The sequence below is a fragment of the Oncorhynchus tshawytscha genome, linkage group LG11, assembly GCF_018296145.1.
Source record: "Oncorhynchus tshawytscha isolate Ot180627B linkage group LG11, Otsh_v2.0, whole genome shotgun sequence".
In the NCBI taxonomy this organism is placed as follows: domain Eukaryota; kingdom Metazoa; phylum Chordata; class Actinopteri; order Salmoniformes; family Salmonidae; genus Oncorhynchus; species Oncorhynchus tshawytscha.
Window position 1 is genome coordinate 44,708,261 of NC_056439.1, and position 21,050 is coordinate 44,729,310.

Genomic DNA, 21,050 nt, shown 5'->3' on the forward strand with positions numbered 1-21,050 from the left:
TGCCACAGATGTTTTGAGGGAGCACGTCTGCAATAAAGGTCCTCTTGTGGGGGAAAACTAATTATGATTGTCTGCACCCCTGCCCAGTCATGTGAAATCCATAGGTTAGAGCCTAATTTATTTATTTCAATTGATGGATTTCCTTATATGAACTGTAACTCAGTAAAATCTTTGAAATTGATGCATGTTGCATATATATTTTGTAAAGTGTACTTTTTCAAAATAACTTTAAGTAAACTGTTTCTTAAGGGTAGCTGAACTTTTCCAGGTTGAAGTAATTGGTGGCTTGGTAAACTGGGCTCCTGAGTGGCGCAGCGGTCTAAGTCGCATCTCCGTGTAAGAGGTGTCACTACAGTCCCTGGTTTGAATCCAGGCTGTATCGCATCCAGCCGTGATTGGGAGTCCCATAGGGCGGCGCACAATTGGCCCAGGGTTGTCCGGGGTAGGCCGTCATTGTAAATAAGAATTTGTTCTTAAGTGACTATTTCAACTATGTTTTCAGATGCACAAACACTGGTTAGTGTGGTAGGAACAGGACCAAAACAAGGGAGAAGTTGAGCCTTACACGTCAATGCTCTTAGTTGATGTGTAAATTGACCCACTATGCTGTTTATTTTCTGCATCTACGTCATATCGCTGAGACTATCTTTTAAGGTATATTTGTAAAAAGGCATATAAGTGGTATTAAACTGTTCATTATTCAGTGATTTTAAATCTGCAATGATCAGTTTGCAGTAATGTGCAGTCATCATTTGGGAAGAAAGGAGAAAAAATAATTTCAATGTCTTTTTAACTGTTTATTGCAGATTGTTGAACTTAGCTAAACCGCTTAACGTGATAAGCAATAAGACGGGTGTATTCAATGATTGACCAGTTGTGTTCAAAACCAAGGGCTACATTTATTAGACTGGTTTCACTGGGGTTGGGAAAATGTCTGATTACAAAACAGGGGAAGATAGAAGATGGTGGTTGTTCAAGTCAGACAGCCAACCCAAAGACACAGACTATACAGTACGTGGTTTTGTTCTCCCATCTCACCGTACAGCTTCCTGGAAGAGAAACAAACACAGATTGTGATAGTTCCCATTCCAACATTCTACAGATTATGAAAAACCATTGTGGGCCTCTGCTGTTACTTTGCTTTGTAGACACTGTCTGCAAAACATTGTTGCTTACTGTCCATAGTGTTGTCCCAGAAGCAAGAGCTGGCAGTGTGCAGGCCTGCTCCATTTTTCTGCAGTATGATGCAAGTCACTAATGATGAACACAGTAAAGATGCGTAAATCATTACTTGATTTTGTTGGGTCCTTTCATTGCCATACTTTTACATTTTACAAATGTACTGTACACAACATAACAAGAAGGGTTACCTATGTATTTAAAGGGTTTTCCTAGTTTGGACAGTTGATTCAGACTTGTTTCCACCACACTGGATGTCCATTGGTTAATTCGATTTTGTTGATAGGCACTGCTTCCAATAGTTGTCTCCACAGTCTTAAGTATTTATTTTCGTTAACACTGACATGTCAATCACCACTTGTTTAGGAAACTGCAAATACATTTTATGATTGTAGTAATATCACCAATTGCGCAAATACTTACATCTTTTATGATTGTAGTTATATCATCAACGACAAATGCTGTCTGAAAAGGGAGTGAAAATATCATTTTTTCTAGCTAGGAAAGTAACATTTGCAGCACGACATTTGGTGTTTTTGTCTCTTGTTTTATTTCCCACATACAGTATATAGCCACCGGATTTTAGAGGTCAATTTATCTGGCCCGCTCAAATAATAGACATAACGTCACAGCAACATAATGTAGGAAATGTGATACAATGCAACAACAAAAAAAGATACAATGCAACAATATAGGCCGGGAAAGAACTCCAAATGTTTCCCGAAGATAATTTAATGTCGCGTTTTTTCTTTAAACCTACCTCTTCAGATAATTGAAATTCGTCCATGGTCCTGTGGCGTACGAACGTTTTAGATGGTTGCTATAGGGACCTCCAAACAAATATGTCAACGTCAAATCACGGGGACCTGAATCTGTGCAACAGAAATTCTGAGATTATTTGGTTTCAAGTTTAGGCTATTATTTCCGCCTATAGTGTCAGTTGGATTTTATTTTCAATACCCATTTCTTTCTTTTATGTCTACGCCATATCCGAATATTCAGGGGACGTTTTAAGATGTCAGATATTTCCATTTATTTCTGGATAACAAAGGCCTTAAGCACAAATGTGTGGACATGATGTTAAGAAAAACACATTCAATGGAAATAATGGATGGAATGTTGTGGAGAAAGACGCCTAATAAGGCCCTGTCATAATTATCTGCAGCGTTTGTGAAGTCATGCTATAGAATTACTAGAATCTCATTTTAGATGCTAGAATGTCAACCAATTTGTGGGAAATTCAATTTCGCCACAACACGTTTTATCAGTGCATTTCATCCATCTAGCCATTTAAAATGTCAAAACATTGATTGAAATGGATTGGATTGAAGGAGCTGAACCCCAATCATCTGAGTGGTCAAGGATACGTTGTGCATTAACGACAGGCTTCACTGGTAGCAACAGATTCAGACATGCAACTTTCAATATGGTTGTCCCGGCGCCGCAGACTGTCTTTGAAGGATGGAAATGCTTCACAGCTTTATTTGTGGCTGCTCTCTCCTACCTGTGTTATATCTACTTGGACAGAATAGAACTTGCTTCACAGGTAAGTGTGGTCCTAACTTCTGTCTCAACCATCATCATCACCCACAGCACAGAAGACAATTCAATGTCTATTCAGCGGTTGGTTCAACGGAATTTCCTTGAAATGACGTGGAAACAACATTGATTCAACCAGTGTGTGCCCAGTGGGCATCACCACCACCATCAGAGTGGCAGTTGACTACTTCAAGCAGCTTGATGCTATGTTTAATCAAAATGAATTACCATTATTGAATGATTTAGCAGTCAAATGATCATGAAAGGAGGCCACAAACTCTTTTTCTGTAACCAAATATTTGATTCAGCCACTCATTATCCCATGTTCATGTTTTGTCCATTAATAGTTATGTGTTAATTTAAAATGTAATTATCCTTTTATAGGCTACTGATGTATTACATTCTCAACGTTTTCATTAAGGCTGCCTGGACTTGGGTGACCAAATGTCCAGCTAGCTGGAAGAACTCAGGGGAGAAGATGGAGCAGCGAAGGTCCAGTAAAAGACAGCAAAGCCCTCTGCTGATCAAAGTCAAGCGGCTAGAATTGAAAGTGACTGCTATGAAGAGAACCTTGATGAAACATGGTTCACATCGAACCTCCCCATCTTGTTCCTCCCCACACTGCTCTCAACACATTCTCCAGACCAAGGGCTCTGTACACGCCAACAGCTCTTCACACTGGGAGAGTGCTGCATAGGTCATAAAGATAACATGGACTCTACTCCAAAGGAGAAATTTAAATGGTTATTTCATTGACCCTGCAGTTTAGACTGCAGGATACCTATGTGTATACAGCATTTCATTGGCATGAGAAAACACTTTCTAAATATATTTTCTTTCAATAATATCTCTGCTATCTCTTTCATTCTTGGACTAACAAAATGATAGGAACCACTTAAAAGGGCTAAGTAATCGGTCATACAGCCGTACTACAACAAATACATCGGATACATCTCTAATTGCTTGAAATCAATGGATTCCCACAGGAGATTATTACTGATTATCTGTAATGTTCATAGCATGGAATAAATCCAAAATAGGTTTACCTACTCAGTTGACTTGGTTTATCAAGCTCATAATCATGTTACTTTCCAAATGACTTTGTTTTCAGTCATTTTACATTCATGGTATTATTATATATATATTTATATAAATGTATTTATTAGCATGTGTAAAGTAAGAAGATAAAATGTCATCACAACGCCATTAGTTGCTTTAATAATACACTTTTGCCGCCCTCCCCATGAGTTGTATATACACATGTACAGTACCAAAAAAGGTACAGCAATGCATACAGGGAAAAAATCTGACAAACATATAAACATGTCACTCATTATTATGAGGACTGTTTCGCTAGCACAGACTGGAATATACTCAGAGATTCATCCAATGGCGTTGAGGGGTATACAACATCAGTCACTGGCTTCATTAATAAGTGCCTCGACAATGTCGTCCCCACATTGACTGTACGTACATATCCCAACAGGAAGCCATGGATTACAGGCAACATCCGCACTGAGCTAGAGGCTAGAGGTGCTGCTTTCAAGGAGTGGAACACAAATCCGGACTCATCAGAAATCCAGCTAAGCCCACCGACGAACCATCAAACAGGCAATCGTCAATACAAGACTAAGATTGAATCCTTCAGCACTGGCTCTGGCTCTGCTCAGATGTGGCAGGGCTTGCAAAATATCACAGATCACAAAGGGAAACCCAGCCACGGGCTGCCCAGTGATGCGAGTCTACCAGACCAGCTAAATGTCTTCTATACTCGCTTTGAAGCAACCAACCCTGAACCATGCATGAGAGCACCAGTAATTCCGAATGACTGTCTGATCACGGTCTCTGTAGCCGATGTGAGTAAGACCTTTAACCACGTTAACATTCATAAGGCTGCAGGGCCTGATGGATTACCAGGACACATACTCAGCTGGCAAGTATGATATTTTTTGTTGTTGTATTTGACCCCCTTTTTCTCCCCAGTTAGGATCTTGTCTCATTGCTGCAACTCCCTAACGAGCTCGGGAGGCAAAGGTCAAGTCATGTGTCCTCTGAAACATGATCCACCAAACCGCACTTCTTAACACCCGCCCGTTAAACCTGTCGGAGGAAAGACTGTTCAACTGATGACAGCTTGCAGGTGCCCAGCACACCACAAGGAGTCACTAGAGCTCGATGAGCCAAGTAAAGCCCACCCGGCCAAATCATCCCCTAACCTGGATGATGCTGGGCCAATTATGTGCCGCCCTATGGGACTCCCGATCACGGCCGGTTGTGATATAGCCCGGGATCGAACCCAGGTCTGTAGTGATGCGATGCAGTGCCTTAGACCGCTGCGCCACTTCGGAGGCCCTGCACTGACATTTTCAACAACTCCCTGATCCTGTTTCAAGCAGACCACCATAGTCCCTCTGCCCAAGAATGCTAAGGTAAACTGCCTAATTGACTACTTCCCCGTAGCACTTACATCTGTAGCCTTGAAATTATTTCAAAGGCTGGTCATGGCTCACATCAACACCATCATCTCAGAAACCCTGGACCCACTCCAATTCGCATACCGCCCCAACAGATCCACAGATGACGCAGTCTATTGCACTCCACACTGCCCTTTCACACTTGAACAAAAGGTACCCCTACATGAGAATACTGTTCATTGACTATAGCTTAGCGTTCAACACCATAGTGCCCTCCAAGCTCATCACTATGCTAAGGACCGTGGGACTGAACATCTCCCTCTGCAACTGGATCCTGGACTTCCGGAAGGGCCTCCCTCAGGTAGTAAGGGTAGGCAACAACACATCCGCCACACTGACCCTCAACATGGGGGCACCTCAGGGGTGCGTGCTTAATCCCTTCCTGTTCACCTACGACTGCGTGGCCACGCACAACTCCAACACCATCATTACGTTAGACTGATCAACGACACTGCCGATAGGGAGGAGGTCAGAGGTCTGGCAATGTGGTGCAGGGCAACAACCTCTCCCTCAACGTGAGCAAGACAAAGGAGCTGAACGTGGACTACAGGAAAGGAGGGCCGAGCATGCCACCATTCACATCTACGGGGCTGTAGTTGAGCGGGTCGAGAGCTTCAAGTTCCTTGGTGTCAACATTACTTAGGACCTATCATGGTCCAAACACACCAAGACAGTAATGAAGAGGGCATGGCAATGCCTATTCCTCCTCAGGAGGCTGAAAAGATTGGTCATGGGACCTCAAAAGTTATACATCTGTACCATCGAGAGCATCCTGAGTGGTTGCATCACCGCTTGGTATGGTAACTACTTGGCATTCGACCGCAAGGCGCTACAGAGGATAGTGGGTACGGCCCATTACATCACTGTGGCTGATCTTCCTGCCATCCAGTACCTCTATATCAGGTGGTGTCAGAGGAAGGCCCTAAAAATTGTCAAAGACTCCAGCCACCCATAGACTGTTCTCTCTGCTACCGCACAGCAAGCAGTACTGGAGTGCCAAGTCTGGAACCAAAAGGCTTCTTAACAGCTTCTACACCCAAGCCATAAGACTGCTGAACGGTTAATCAAATGACTATTTTTATTGTTTTATTATAATTTATTTTTTATTTCTTGCACTGACTCTCTTGCACAGGCTCGATGTATAGTCACTGGACTCTAACCACACACATACTACACTGACACTCCCACACACCCACCCACACACACAAAACACACACACACATGCATTTTGAGGAGTATTTCTGTCTGTAATAAAGCCCTTTAGTGGGGAAAAACTAATTATGTTTGCCTGGGCCTGGCCAAGGCCCACCAGTGGTTGGGCCTGGCTGCCAAGTGGGTGGGCATATGCATATCCCAGGCCCACCCATGGCTGCACCCCTGACCAGTCATGTGAAATCCATAGCTTAGGGCCTAATTTATTTAAATGGTCTGATTTCCTTATATGAACTGTAATTGTAACAACTTAAATTGTTGCGTTTATATTTTTGTTCAGTATATTTTGAGAGATAATACAGTGACCATGGAACCTTAGTTATTTAGACGACTGGTTCAGTTTCACTGGGAACAAAATTAACTGCTGCACTGACATTTAGCATGGCAACCGCCGTTAAACGTTATCGAAGAAGAACATTTAGTATGAATGGAAACTGGATGTGAATGAGCTTGCTATCATTTTGAGTGGACCGGTGAATGCTAGTCAATTTAATCTGGGGATATAAACCATACTAAGTTATTTAAATATAAACAGTTGTATCTTCTGAATAAAGACTGGAAGGCGTGTGAACGGGCGGCTGTTCAACCAGTGAGTCCAACTAGCAACACATGTTAGCTTGCTAACTTTAAATAGAGACCAAGGCCAGAATAAAGATGGAAACAATACTTAACCTACCAATCGAAAATAAGATATTTTATGCTGTTCTGGTGTTCTCATGGACGGTGTATCTATGGGAGGCCTACCTTGCCTACAGACAGGTAATTGTTGAACTTTACTTTATTTCGTAACGGTCATCTTTGTCAATAAGAAGGCTTTCTTTAGTGCATTTCAATGCTTGCTAGCTAGCTGCATGCTGACTCTTTTCATTATTGTTTGTCTACAATATTTTTACCAAGAACAAAGCTGATTTCGGGAGTGACGTCGTCTTTACTGTGTAATTCCATGGTAACAGAATTACGCTGAGACAGGTTTTTCGCTCTAAAATGTATTCTAAACTGGGCTCGCTAGTGGCGCAGCGATCTAACCCACTGCATCTCAGTGCTTGAAGCGTCACTACAGACACCCTGGTTCGAATCCACACTGTATCACAGCCGGCCGTGGTTTGGAGTCCCATAGGGCGGCACACAATTGGCCCAGCGTCGGCCGGGTTTGACCGGTGTAGCCCGTCATAAGAATTAACTGCTTAGTTAAATAAAATAAAACATCGAAACAAAAATCATTGATTTCAAAGTTTAACAAACCATCCAACTCTATCCACAAGAACTACTTTTAACAATTTCCACAGATTTTTTTAAATTTTTTTTTTACAGAATAAACTTTGCACATACAACGTTTGGTAACATAATAAAACTGAGGGAGATGTTACCTTAATTCTGTTACCAAACTTTGCATCTGCAGTTTTTCCAGTAAATGTTATTTAATTTACTGTGTCAATTGTTTAAAGTACTCATTGTGAGTAGAGTTATATGGTTTGTTAAACTTTGAAATCAATGGTTTTTGTTTGGTGTAATTCCACAAACATGGAATTGCCCTACTGCAACTCGAGGTCCCACTAATCATTCTGTAACATTGACAGTTCTTTTTTTGATTAGCTAAGTTGAATATAAAAACATGTTTAAGTGTCTCTTCTAACACCCAGCGGAGAATATACAGGTTGACCATGCACGTACCACAAGAGTTGGGAAAGATCATGGACACAGACACCTTTGAGAAGTCACGCCTTTATCAACTGGACAAGAGCAACTTCAGTTTCTGGTCTGGACTGTATTCAGAAACTGAGGGGACGGTGGGTACAACTAAAATATCCATTGATTTGTTAGGACCTACTTTGCTATATTACAACCTAGTTGTCTACCTCAATTTATCTGCTGACAGAGAGTATCACCTCCACACAGAGGGAATTTCATTTTTCCCCCGATATAACACTGCTGTGTTCTCTCATAGCTGATCCTGCTGTTTGGCGGAATCCCTTTCGTTTGGAAAGTTGCTGGGACAGTGACTGCTCGTTTTGGATTGGGTCCAGAGTATGAGGTGTGTGCATGGTCCACGGTTAAAATAGGCAGTCCAGTATTACAAATGTTTTGGCAATTTTCTTCAATCATTCCATGGCTCTGTCTTTTCTTTTAGATCTTCCAGTCTCTTTCGTTTCTGATACTAGCAACCCTGTTCAGTGCATTCACTGGTCTTCCCTGGAGTATCTACAACACATTTGTTATTGAGGAGAAGCATGGCTTCAACCAGCAGGTAGACTGTCAACTCTCTGAGGACATTCTTATTATACAGACAGTTTCCTAGATTGAATCAATTACACTTTTTTTTCACTGGCATGGTTTGTAACACTGTTTATTTGTTTTTGTTGTTGTCGATGGTCCTCCTTCCAGACACTGGGGTTCTTCCTAAAGGATGCTGTAAAGAAGTTTATTGTGACCCAGTGTATCTTGTTGCCTGTGACCTCACTGCTCCTCTACATCATCAAGATTGGTGGAGACTTCTTCTTCATCTACGCCTGGCTCTTCACACTGGGTGTCTCGCTTGTCAGTCCTTTCACCTCGTAACTGGCTGGATGGGAATATTCAAACAACAGTTGTTTAGTCTCTGGGGAGGAATTAATGGAGCTTAACTAATATCCAATATATCCTAATAGATTACAAATGTTTTTCTTTCTGGTCGTTCCTTCTCTCTCCTAGGTTCTGGTAACCATCTATGCGGACTACATTGCGCCCCTATTTGACAAGTTCACCCCTTTGCCAGAGGGTGAGCTGAAGGAAGAGATTGAAAGCATGTCGAAGTCTATCAGTTTCCCTCTCACTAAGGTCTATGTTGTAGAAGGTAATAACTTGTTTTGTCCCAAAGATGTAACACCTTAGACTGTATCTATAATTGTTTAACATCAGAGGAGAGCAAGGGATAATGGGCGCTACTCTGCAGCTTGACCCTGTGTTCGTCTCAACTGTGTGGGGGTTGAAAACATAGCAGAAACACCTTTCCGATGTTCGCTGTTACTTATGGACTATAAAGTTGTATTGTAATGATCCATTTTGACCTACTCTTCCAGGTTCCAAGCGTTCCTCTCACAGTAACGCTTACTTCTATGGGTTCTTCAAGAACAAGCGCATAGTGTTGTTCGACACCCTGCTGGAGGACTACTCTCCCCTCAACAAGGACGGCGAGCCAGAGATTGACACACTAACCGAGGACAAATCCAAGCTCAAGGTCAGACTTACTCAGTTACGCAGAGAACTGGGTGTCAAAATGTTATAAATATAAAATATTGAAAAAAGATTCAGGAAGGCAACTTGATTCCATTCAATAATATTTATTGCTGAAGCAAGCTTCTTCTTCAAAGGTCTCCAGTATTACTGAGCACCACTTCGGCCATACATACCATTCCTGTAGTCTTGGTTAGAGCACTGCCAGCACATAACAACTTTCATGTTATACATCTAATTTGTTGTGGTGGTCCTATCATAGAAACTTAACATGGTGTACTAGAAGTTGTAGTCAATATTTCATGCATAATTCTTTTAAAAATCAAACCAGTTATGTTCTAACTTTTTTGTGTGTTTTTTTTTTTCAGAACAAGAAGCAAGGCTGCAACAATCCAGAGGTCTTGGCGGTGTTGGGCCACGAGCTGGGCCATTGGAAGTTGGGCCACACTGTGAAAAACATAGTAATCAGTCAGGTTTGTTTGGGAATTCCCTTGATATGCATCTGCACGTCACCTCTATACCAATAGGCCACTTTCATGTTGATGCAGAAATGTAATCGATACAATTTTCTCCCCTGCCTCTGTCCTTGCAGATGAACTCCTTCCTGTGCTTCTTCCTCTTTGCTGTGCTAATTGGACAGAAGGAGCTGTTCATGGCCTTTGGTTTCTATAACAGCCAGCCCACTTTGATTGGGTTGATGATCATATTCCAGTTCATCTTCTCCCCATACAATGAGGTGAGTGACTCCATCTCCTAAACAATGCATTTACACTTGAGTGGACAAAACATTAAGACCATCTTCCTAATACTCAGTTGCATCCCCCTTCTGTCTTCAGAACAGACTCAATTCGTCAGGGCATGCTCTACAAGGTGTCGAAAGCATTCCATAGGAATGCTGGCCCATGTTGACTCCAATGCACAGTTGTCAAGTTTGCTGAATATCCTTTGGGTGGTAGATCATTGATACACACAGGAAATTGTTGAGTGAAAAACCCAGCAGCGTTGCAGTTCTTGACTCATACCGGTAAATTTGGCACCTACTACCGTACCCCTTTCAAAGGCATTTATGTGTTTTGTCTTCCCCATACACCCTCTGAATGGCACAAAGACACAATACATGTCTTAAGGCTTAAAAATAATTTAACCTGTCTCCTCCCCTTCATCTACACTGATTTTGATGTGGATTTAACAAGTGACATCAATAAGGGATTATTGCTTTCACCTGGCCAGTCTGTCATGGAAAGAGCATGTGTTCTTAATGTTTTGTACACTCTGTGTATATGTGACCTCTTAATACACTTCAGTGGAGGCCTTATCTGTTGGCCCTACAAGTGCTGTGGCAGCTATTCTCATTGTGTCCAGTGTTTGTTTGGCGAAAATACCTTGAGCGTACTAGTAGTAAATATTGGCCAAAGAAATATACATCTAAAGCTACAATATATTTCTTAACTCCGCTTAAACAGAAAGTGTTTTTGAGATGGCGATTTAGCAGATGAGTACCTGCTACAGCCCGCTGAGGAAAACTGACATTTCTCCCATTCTTACCTCCAGGTCCTGTCCTTCTGTCTGACTGTCCTGAGCCGCAGGTTTGAGTTCCAGGCGGACTCCTTTGCGCGGGGCATGGGTCGAGCCTCGGAGCTCTGCTCTGCACTCATCAAGCTCAACAAAGACAACCTGGGCTTCCCTGTGGCTGACTGGCTCTTTTCCATGTGGCACTACTCCCACCCTCCCCTCCTGGAGCGCCTACGGGCCCTGGGAAGCACCAAGCAGGACTGACGAGTCCCAAAAGGAGAGCCACGCCCGCTGCCTCTCCCAAAGGGTCTCCACATGCCTCTTCTGGCACTCTGATGTAGTCTCCCCTATTTTCCTCTCTGTTTCCCTATTTTTGTTCTCCTTTATCCTTGCCATTATGTTCCTTTTTTGGTTCAATTTTTTTCCCAGTTTCAAACTTGCACAATACCAGAAGTTTTCAGAAATCTAGTGTGAGACCAGATCTATCAGCTATGCTTATTCTAGGTGTAATGTAGTTAAGAATGTCAAGCTAGCTGTGAGCTTATGGTACATGTTGCTGATGGAGCTATCGATTTATACATTTTCCCAATAGCTCAAACGGTTGGTAAGTTGTCAAGGAGAGCGGTCACGTGTGTTAGCCAGGCAAAGGTCCTGAGTTCGAGCTCAGTGCGAGCCGAATCGGGAGGAACCTGTACTCACTAAGCAAGCAGCGTGACGTCCGTAACATAGGCAAAGATGAACATGCAATACCATTGTAGGCATAAATAATTACCTGAACATTTTTAGTTTAAGCACTTGCCACTAGTACAGGTCACATTGATCAAGGATTTCTCATATTTCAGCAAGGTTTACATTTTTACTGAAGTTTTATTTGAATTTTATTTACTCCCCTAAGAATTTGTAATTCCAAATGTTTTCTCATAAAACCTTGTTGTACAGTAGGGGTGGAACTATCCCTGGCCAGTAGGGGTGGAACTATCCCTGGCCAGTAGGGGTGGAACTATCCCTGGCCAGTAGGGGTGGAACTATCCCTGGCCAGTAGGGGTGGAACTATCCCTGGCCAGTTAGGAGTGGAACTATCCCTGGCCAGTTAGGCGTGGAACTATCCCTGGCCAGTTAGGCGTGGAACCTGGATGTATCCCTGGCCAGTTAGGCGTGGAACTATCCCTGGCCAGTTAGGCGTGGAACTATCCCTGGCCAGTTAGGCGTGGAACTATCCCTGGCCAGTTAGGCGTGGAACTATCCCTGGCCAGTTAGGCGTGGAACTATCCCTGGCCAGTTAGGCGTGGAACTATCCCTGGCCAGTTAGGAGTGGAACTATCCCTGGCCAGTTAGGAGTGGAACTATCCCTATCCAATCCATTTTGGGGGGTTGAGAAAAAAATATCAGGAGTGTCAATAGGATGTACAGCGAATGGGCCATCATTTTATCATTAGTAGTATATCCTGCTGGTCGATTGGCTCCATCTACAACTGTTTATTATGAGAGGTGTGTGTGAACACTAGAACTTTAAAAGATACACCCCATTTCAGATTTAGTCAAGACTATGCTTAAGCTGGATCGTTGTTGAAGTTATACAGGTAACTGCCAAAGTAATGAAACACTTGAGGAAATTAGGGATACAAAGTATATTGAAAGCACATGCTTCCACACTGGTGTGGTTTCTAAGTTAATTAAGCAATTAACATCCCATCGTGCTTAGGGTCATGTATAAAAACCATGACAATGCCCCCATAGGATGACGATGCCCCTATCCACAGGGCATGAGTGGTCAAATAAAATTGTATTTGACACATGCGCCGAATACAATAGGTGTAGACGTTACCATGAAATGCTTCTTTACAAGCCCTTAACCAACAATGCAGAGTAAGAGGGGGGGACAATGCAAATAGTCTGGGGAGCCATTTGATTAGATGTCTAGGAGTCTTATGGCTTGGGGGTAGAAACTGTTTAGAAGCCTCTTGGACCTAGACTTGGCGCTCCGGTACCGCTTGCCGTACTGTAACAGAGAGAACAGTCTTTGACTAGGGTGGCTGGAGTCTTTGACAATTTTTAGGGCCTTCCTCTGACACCGCCTGGTATAGAGGTCCTGGATGGCAGGAAGCTTGGCCAATCGCACAACCCTCTGTAGTGCCTTGTGGTCGGAAGCCGAGCGGTTACCATACCAGACAGTGATGCAAACAGTCAGGATGCTCTCGATGGTGCAGCTGTAGAACCTTTTGAGGATATTAGGACCCATGTCAAATCTTCTCGGTCTCCTGAGGGGGAATAGGTTTTGCCGTGCCCTCTTCACAACTGTCTTGGTGTGCTTGGACCATGTTTGATGTAATATGTAAACTCAGCAAAAAAAGTAATGTCCTCTCACTGTCAACTGCGTTTATTTTCAGCAAACTTAAAATGTGTAAATATATGTATGAACATAACAAGATTTAACAAGACATAAACTGAACAAGTTCCACAGACAGGTGACTAACACAAATGGAATAATGTGTTCCTGAACAAAGGGAGGGGTTCAAAATCAAAAGTAACAGTATCTGGTGTGGCCACCAGCTGCATTAAGTACTGCAGTGCATCTCCTCATGGACTGCACCAGATTTGTCAGTTCTTGCTGTGAGATGTTACCCCACTCTTCCACCAAGGCACCTGCAAGTTCCCGGACATTTCTGGGGGGGGGATGGCGCAAGCCCTCACCCTCCGATCCAACAGGTCCCAGACATGCTCAATGGGATTGAGATCCGGGCTCTTCGCTGGCCATGGCAGAACACTGATATTCCTGTCTTGCAGGATATCATGCACAGAACGACCAGTATGGCTGGTGGCATTGTCACGCTGAAGGGTCATGTCAGGATGAGCCTGCAGGAAGGGTACTACATGGGGGAGGAGGATGTCTTCCCTGTAACGCACAGTGTTGAGATTGCCTGCAATGACAACAAGCTCAGTCCGATGATGCTGTGACACACCGCCCCAGAACATTTATTTGACCTTTATTTTACTAGGCAAGTCAGTTAAGAACAAATTCTTATTTTCAATGACGGCCTAGGAACAGTGGGTTAACTGCCTTGTTCAGGGGCAGAATTACAGATTTTTGCCTTGTCACCTCGGGGATTCAATCTTGCAAACTTTCAGTTCCTAGTCCAACGCTTTAACCACTAGGCTACCTGCCGCCCCATGACAGACCCTCCACCTCCAAATCGATTCCACTCCAGAGTATAGGCCTCGGTGTAACGCTCATTCCTTCGATGATAAACACGAATCCGACCATCACCCCTGGTGAGACAAAACCACGATTTGTCAGTGAAGAGCACTTTTTGCCATTCCTGTCTGGTCCAGCGATGTTGGGTTTGTGCCCATAGGCGACGTTGTTGCCGGTGATGTCTGGTGAGGATCTGCCTGACAACAGGCCAACAAACCCTCAGTCCAGCCTCTCTCAGCCTATTGCAGACCGTCTGAGCACTGATGGAGGGATTGTGCGTTCCTGGTGTAACTCGGGAAGATGTTGTTGCCATCCTGTACCTGTCCCGCAGATGTGATGCTCGAATGTACTGATCCTGTGCAGGTGTTGTTACACGTGGTCTGTCACTGCGAGGACGATCAGCTGTCCGTCATGTTTCCCTGTAGCGCTGTCTTAGGCGCATCTCACAGTATGGACATTGCAATTTATTGCCCTGGCCACATCTGCAGTCCTCATGCCTCCTTGCAGCATGCCAAAGGCACGTTCACGCAGATGAGCAGGGACCCTGGGCGTCTTTCTTTTGGTGTTTTTCAGAGTCGTAGAAAGGCCTTTTTAGTGGCCTAAGTTTTCATAACTGTGACCTTAATTGCCTACCGTCTGTAAGCTGTTACTCTCTTAACGACCGTTCCAAAGGTGCATGTTCATTAATTGTTTATGGTTCATTGAACAAGCATGGGAAACAGTGTTTAAACCCTTTACAATGAAGATCTGTGAAGTTATTTGGATTTTTTACGAATTACCTTTGAAAGACAGGGTCCTGAAAAAGGGAATTATTTTTTTGCTGAGTTTAGGTAAGGGTAAAGTGACTGCATAGATAATAAACAGCGAGTAGCAGCATTGTAAAAAAGGGGCTCAATGACAATAGTCCGGGTAGCCTTTTGATGAACTGTTCAGTAGTTTTATGGCTTAGGTGTAGAAGCTGTTAAGGAGCCTTTTGGACCTAGACTTGGCTTGATGAGCATGAACTATGTAAACCATATGCCACGGCCGTCTGTCACCAGATCTCAACCCAATTGAACACTTGTGGCAGATTCTGGATCAGGCGCCTGAGACAGCGTTTTCCACCACCATTGAAACACCCAATTTATGGAATTTCTTGTGGAATAATGGTATTGCGTCCCTCCAATAGAGTTCCAGATACTTGTAGAAGCTATGCCAAAGTGAATTTAAGCTGTTCTGGCAGCTCATTGTAGCCCAACACCCTATTAACCTATGAAGACACTTTGTTGGTGTTTCCTTTTATTTTGGCAGTTACCTATATTAAGGTTTGAGTGCATGTGACTTCCCAGGGATCTGTCACTTGTGGTGAAAGTTTTTAAGTAATACTTGGGCCAATGATGGACCAAAGGAATTTTCAATTTAGGTTAAATTTCCTACTTTCTTTTTACAACACAATTTATATTTTTTAATGCACTTTTAATGGTCTGAGCATACTATACTTGTAAATCATTGAATAGCTTAATGGCAAAGGGAGAAAAGTGAATACATTTGTAATATATGAATGTGGTTTGGACTCCTGTTAATGTTTTTCTTCCGGTGCCTGTGTGTGTGAGGTGTGATAGTGAACCCAGTTTTGACTGAAAGGGGGAGGGGGGGAGGCTACATCAGATGAATCAAGTGTTTGGTTTGTTATAGAAGGACATACTTTTCTTGCAGCATTGTGAATAAAGTCCCTCACAGCAGCTGCCTTTTCCTATTTGTGTCTCAGCCTTTTTATGGGTAGTGAGAGTCACATATAGTGACAGATGCACTACTGCACTAACTGTAATATAGCCCATTTGTATAGTCATATCGCTGCCAACTTGGTCTGAGCTTTTCATATTATTGTGTATGTAAATTTGAGACACTCATTTAGTTTGATGTTTCGTTGGTATTTATTTGTGGATGTCCATCACCCATTTTGTGTGATATGTTACGAATGACATTTTGTATGATATGTTATGAATTTTCAAACCGTGTGATATGTTATGAATTCTACCTAGGTGGCTAACGTTAACTACGTTTGGGGTTAAGTTTAGGAGTTGGGGGAAGGGTTAGCTGTGATGATTTGAACTTGAAACTTTTGGGTTGCTAGACATTTGCATTATGCCCACCACGACCAACCACCCTACTTTTGTTCGTGACCTATCTTATGTAACCATGCCAAACGTAACATATCATACTAATGAGTATCCTGGATTTACATTTACTATGTTACGTCTAGTCTATGAGACCAGGCTGAGGGTACATATTTTAGCCCAATATCTTGTATAGCGAAGTAGATTATGGCTATCAAAACAATAATTATGTCTACACATAGTAAGCATAGCCTGCATAAGGGACCAATTAAAGTAAATTACAGACCACATAATATCATTACTGACTTTAAAGTGGCAGTCAGCACCTGAAACAAAGTGTTCTCGATCCCCACATCTATTTTGGTAAAAAGCTGAGGGATGGCTCTGGAGAAATGTAACCACTCTCAAAGGACTGGCCATACATTATATTAAATGTACAGTTTTAACCATGTTTTGAGGCTACATAGTGTTACATTTAGTTTGTTTAATTCCAATGTTTGTAAACAAACTTACATTTTGGGTTCTGATGCAGTACAGCAGTTGAACTAAGCTCATGAGGCACAAGTTAATTCTTTAAGAATCAATGGGTCCATCATTAATATACTCAAGGCCCAAAATTGCTGTAGCACCTGCTGATTGCCCTTTTAACTGACCACTTCTTACAGCATAAAACAAACGTTTTGTTTTTACACTGCCTCTAAAGTGTGATACTTGGAATGTTGGCCATGGAAAATGTCAGTTACCCAAACGATTTACTACTGGGTAAAGAGGCATGCATGGCTTTCCTGCTTGCTTTCTGATGACTGAATTTGTATAATAGTAGGCTATAAATACAATCCCTTAATTTTGAAATGTCAAATAGTTGTGGTGTAGGCCTACTGTGTGTTGTCATCAAAGCCATAATTTAGCAGAAGTGCTCACAGTAGACGAATACAATCAACAAAAGGCAACTCCAGACGCCACTACGTAGTGCGCAGTCAGTCCATCGATATCAAACGGTCTAGCTATAGCGGTGTCATCAGAAAGGCAAAGCGAAGGAGTTTACTCCGCCCTGAAAGTAAATAATTTTTTTATGGAGATCAATGAGTGTCCAATTTGTTCAACAAAACATGTAATTGCTCATTTTCTAAGTGAAGCTTATTTTATCGAATATAAGTTGTGTATTGGTTAGGTTGTTATGAATGCACGTGTAAGTGCATTTCGGCAACTTTGATAAAAAACGACTTTACAAAATGGTCCCAACTGATCTTGCGTCATTCAGACGTCCTTCCATTTTGAGGACATGTATTTCCCTTGTAAAAGCGGTCACTCCTCTATCTTGTCAATATGATAAAACATCTTTGGTGTACTGTCCGTAATGAGACCGTACCATTACGCATAGGGGTGAACGTTTTTTCAAATATAATTGTTTGAGACCGATCACCATTTATTAAAACGTTCTTACTGATAAAACCCCACTTTTCACAGATGATCATCTATTTCGCTGTATGTTATTGATCCTTCATAGAAAAATAATAAAGACTCAGTTCATACTCATCCACAAACACCCCCATTGTATTAAATGGTTAGGCCCTAATTTGGTTTATTTTGGTAGACAAGGGCAGACGGTCTAGTTTCAGTTGTTTTTGGGACGAAATGGCAAGGTTTTTGAGAGCTGATGTTAGGAGTCTCCTCACCACACAGCTAAGGATGGCATCTGACCAGGTAAAAACGCACCACATATGATTAGACCACCACGTTTAGCTGCTAATACAGTCCAAAGTTAAAATGAAACGAGTGGTATTCAATTGTCTAGTGATTTCGCGATGGCCTTGGACAATTTGTAATGCTCTTGTTACTATGTCAGTCAGTATGTTACAATGTTAAGCTGGTATTTGGAACGTTCTGATACAAATTGTAACAAACGACTCTACTGACGCCGTTCTATGAAGATGAAATGGCTTTGTAAGCAGCTCAATCATACACTTTGGTCTAATGTGTGTGTGGAATTTGGTTGAACGCTTCCCATCTATGAATGGTCATTGAAGCCAGTCTCTGACGCTACAGTTGTTGCCCACAATGGTCAGAGTATTTTTTTTAAAGGCAGTGTTTAGATTTTCTGGTCAATTCTGTTGGTCTTTTCAGTCAACATTAAAGCGGGGAAGTTTTTCATTGGAACATGAACATTTAGTGTATGAATGATTTGAGGCTACATAGCCTAACACTTTGCAATGCATTGACATAGATTACAGTGTCCACGTGCAAAAAGCTCCTCACTTCAATATGTGCTTTAGCTAGTTCAGCTGCATGTCACGTGAGGATAACCCATAGAGATGTATAAAGGACTCAACTTGGAAATAACAGTTTTAGCATGGACATTGCCATTGAAGGCTTCCACCATTTTAAAGTAGTAAACTGGGCTGGGATTTATATGGTTTCGGAGCAGAGAGTCAATGATCAGAGCATTGTCTTCTTCAAATGGGGTGCTATGAAATGATCTCCACTATGATACCAGCATCTAGTGGCCACAACATATGAATGACAAGATTTGGTTCAGGACTCCAGCACTGCAGGTGGCAGTTAATCACAAATATTAGCTTTGCACTTTTTTTCAAACAGGAAAATAATTGACTACTTTAAAATGGAGATAGCTCATTGTCTCTGCCCATGCTGTCAGATGCCATAATGGCACAGATGCCAAGATTATACCTCTTTCTATCTCTGTGAGAACCCTTTTCTTCTATATACTATATGCTGATAACAGCCTAGCCTTTACCATTTTAAAATGAAAGCTTTATGCAATGTGAAGGTCATGTTTGTTTCTGTAACAAAAGTTGTGCATAACACAACATACCAATCTCGTTCCTTAGTAGGACTATGTATATCTTGTTGTTCTTATATGTTCACCTGTTAATTAATCTTCTCCATGTACCAGCTGGGTGAGTTGGGCAAAGGTGCAGGGAAAGGAGGTGGTGGCGGAGGATCTGTCAGAGAGGCAGGAGGAGCCCTCGGAAAGAAACAGGCAGCAGAGGAGGAAATGTACTTCCGGTTAGTTGTGACTTACAGTATACTGTACGACCAGTAGGTTGTAGACCTATTTGTTTGCCTAAATTGACACTGTATATTTATTTATTGAGGCTTTGTGGCAGTCTGCCTGGCCTGTATTCATACTGTGTCCTCACTGTACCTAACACCAATCTCCCTCTACAGGCGTAAAGAGCAAGAACAGTTGGCTGCACTAAAGCAGCATCACCAAGAGGAGATTGACCACCACAAGAAGGAGATATCGAGGCTGCAGAGTGAGATTGACCGTCACAAGGGAAAAATTAGGAAACTGAAGCATGATGACTGAGACTCACTCCATTAGAATAAAGGCCAGCGATTCTCTATTGCCAAATCCTAGTCATCACCTGCACTGTCTCTGGGCAGCTCTGTGTATATGTGATTGATTGTTCTGTATATGCTTGAGGTTATTAAACATTTATTTGAAATGGTTATTACTTTCAATTATTGTTTGTGATAAAATTAAGATTTGAGATGTGGGGTGCCATTATGGAGGATGACTGTTTGCCGCATTACAGAAGGATGATTACAGCTAGTGTAGTTGTACTGTCTAAATGGATTCTGGCAATATGAATGGCAAAGAGAAGACTAAATTTGATGCCATGTCTTTTGAAACTTATCCCATGAATTGGTGTCTGTACACAACTCTCTGTTTTGCCAGTGCCATAACATCCTCCATTGAAGAAACAATCATGCAACATTGCTAATTGAAGGTGATACCAGCTATTACCATCAGGCCGCAGATACAGATCCCATGTACACAAATCCACCAGAGCACAGAAATCCCCCCCCATTAACCTTATCCACATGTTGTAATATTGTTTGATTTTCATTGTATTGATGCTGTGCTGTTGCTATGCAAGACATTTCCTGAAAGAGACACAATAGTGTAATAACATATTGACACATGTAATAAAGCATTCACTGACTGTTGTCTGCCTGTGGCCTTAACCATGTAATTATAGCTTGCACTAATAAATGCTCTCTGTTTCATAACCTCCTCTCCCCCTGTTCCCAGCAGATACTAACTGCACTGGCATCCCCCCGCACAAGTCGCTGGCTACGATAACACATCCAAACACACACACTGAAACTCTCTAACCACACACACCAGCATAGAGAACAAAGAACTCTGTCAAGAACCAATGGGATACTGACACTAGGCTGGAGAGGACTGTCCATCACCTGCAAGCAACCTACCAGAAGCCAGGACTACCAGAATCTACCTATGTCATTCTATGTATTAATTCTGATGCACGCTTTGTCTTCGGGGCGCGTTCCAGCTGTCTCTCTCTGAGTCAAGTGTGAATGAGCCCGTGCACGCCTGAGCAATACTTTTTCACTGAATAAACAGCCTACATATATTTTATTCCACCGTGTCCTGGTTCATGACTGAGTCTAGTTCCTCAAATCTTATCATCAACAATAGTCATGTTAATCGATGAAACCATGAAGCTGACACTCATGAAAACAGTTGTGAAGGAGATTCTTGTTGTGGAGTATTAATCATTTGAGATGTGTCTATTTCTGATATTTACATGCATCTAACTCATTGACTGTATGGATTTATTTAACTAGGCAAGTCAGTTAAAA

At 42.3% G+C, this 21,050-nt stretch overlaps 3 protein-coding genes across 6 annotated transcripts; 2 read left to right on the plus strand and 1 right to left on the minus strand.

Annotated features, from left to right (window-relative positions):
- Window positions 1-772: 772 nt before the first annotated feature.
- LOC112262343 (dynein light chain Tctex-type 1-like) lies at window positions 773-2,177 on the minus strand. The gene is made up of 5 exons (XM_024438015.2): window positions 1,940-2,177; window positions 1,603-1,644; window positions 1,371-1,494; window positions 1,177-1,254; window positions 773-1,049 (listed from the first exon to the last, which is right to left on the minus strand). Exons 1-5 carry the CDS (start codon window positions 1,964-1,966, stop codon window positions 979-981), a joined length of 342 nt encoding a protein of 113 aa, XP_024293783.1. The 5' UTR covers window positions 1,967-2,177; the 3' UTR covers window positions 773-978.
- A 4,509-nt stretch (window positions 2,178-6,686) lies between these two features.
- On the plus strand, window positions 6,687-11,594 carry zmpste24 (zinc metallopeptidase, STE24 homolog). Of its 2 annotated transcripts, XM_024437730.2 has the most exons (10): window positions 6,691-7,163; window positions 8,045-8,191; window positions 8,350-8,436; window positions 8,533-8,649; window positions 8,787-8,939; window positions 9,093-9,234; window positions 9,461-9,618; window positions 9,983-10,087; window positions 10,207-10,350; window positions 11,166-11,594. In XM_024437730.2, the coding sequence occupies exons 1-10, from the start codon at window positions 7,059-7,061 to the stop codon at window positions 11,388-11,390; spliced, it is 1,383 nt and encodes a 460-aa protein (XP_024293498.1). In that variant the 5' UTR covers window positions 6,691-7,058; the 3' UTR covers window positions 11,391-11,594. The 2 variants fall into 2 exon arrangements, with proteins under 2 accessions (XP_024293499.1, XP_024293498.1); XM_024437731.2 differs by lacking the exon at window positions 8,787-8,939 and having other exon boundaries at window positions 6,687-7,163.
- A 6,377-nt stretch (window positions 11,595-17,971) lies between these two features.
- On the plus strand, window positions 17,972-20,826 carry atp5if1b (ATP synthase inhibitory factor subunit 1b). Of its 3 annotated transcripts, none has more exons than XM_024437732.2 (4): window positions 17,972-18,119; window positions 19,330-19,442; window positions 19,605-19,693; window positions 20,476-20,826. In XM_024437732.2, the coding sequence occupies exons 1-4, from the start codon at window positions 18,051-18,053 to the stop codon at window positions 20,556-20,558; spliced, it is 354 nt and encodes a 117-aa protein (XP_024293500.1). In that variant the 5' UTR covers window positions 17,972-18,050; the 3' UTR covers window positions 20,559-20,826. The 3 variants fall into 3 exon arrangements, with proteins under 3 accessions (XP_024293500.1, XP_024293501.1, XP_024293502.1); XM_024437733.2 differs by having other exon boundaries at window positions 20,479-20,826; XM_024437734.2 differs by lacking the exon at window positions 20,476-20,826 and having other exon boundaries at window positions 19,605-20,390.
- The last annotated feature ends 224 nt before the right edge of the window (window positions 20,827-21,050 follow it).

Coding starts and splice junctions, on each gene's coding strand:
- zmpste24 (XM_024437730.2), top strand. CDS start 7,059: ATGGAAACAATACTTAACCTACCAATCGAAAATAAGATATTTTATGCT. Junction 8,192..8,349: donor ATTCAGAAACTGAGGGGACG/GTGGGTACAACT, acceptor GTTCTCTCATAG/CTGATCCTGCTGTTTGGCGG. Junction 8,650..8,786: donor AGCATGGCTTCAACCAGCAG/GTAGACTGTCAA, acceptor TCCTCCTTCCAG/ACACTGGGGTTCTTCCTAAA.
- atp5if1b (XM_024437732.2), top strand. CDS start 18,051: ATGGCAAGGTTTTTGAGAGCTGATGTTAGGAGTCTCCTCACCACACAG. Junction 19,443..19,604: donor GAGGAGGAAATGTACTTCCG/GTTAGTTGTGAC, acceptor CTCCCTCTACAG/GCGTAAAGAGCAAGAACAGT. Junction 19,694..20,475: donor GGAGATATCGAGGCTGCAGA/GTGAGATTGACC, acceptor CCCTGTTCCCAG/CAGATACTAACTGCACTGGC.
- LOC112262343 (XM_024438015.2), bottom strand. CDS start 1,966: ATGGACGAATTTCAATTATCTGAAGAG. Junction 1,255..1,370: donor AAAACCCTTTAAATACATAG/GTAACCCTTCTT, acceptor GTTCATCATTAG/TGACTTGCATCATACTGCAG. Junction 1,050..1,176: donor CTGGGACAACACTATGGACA/GTAAGCAACAAT, acceptor TTTCTCTTCCAG/GAAGCTGTACGGTGAGATGG.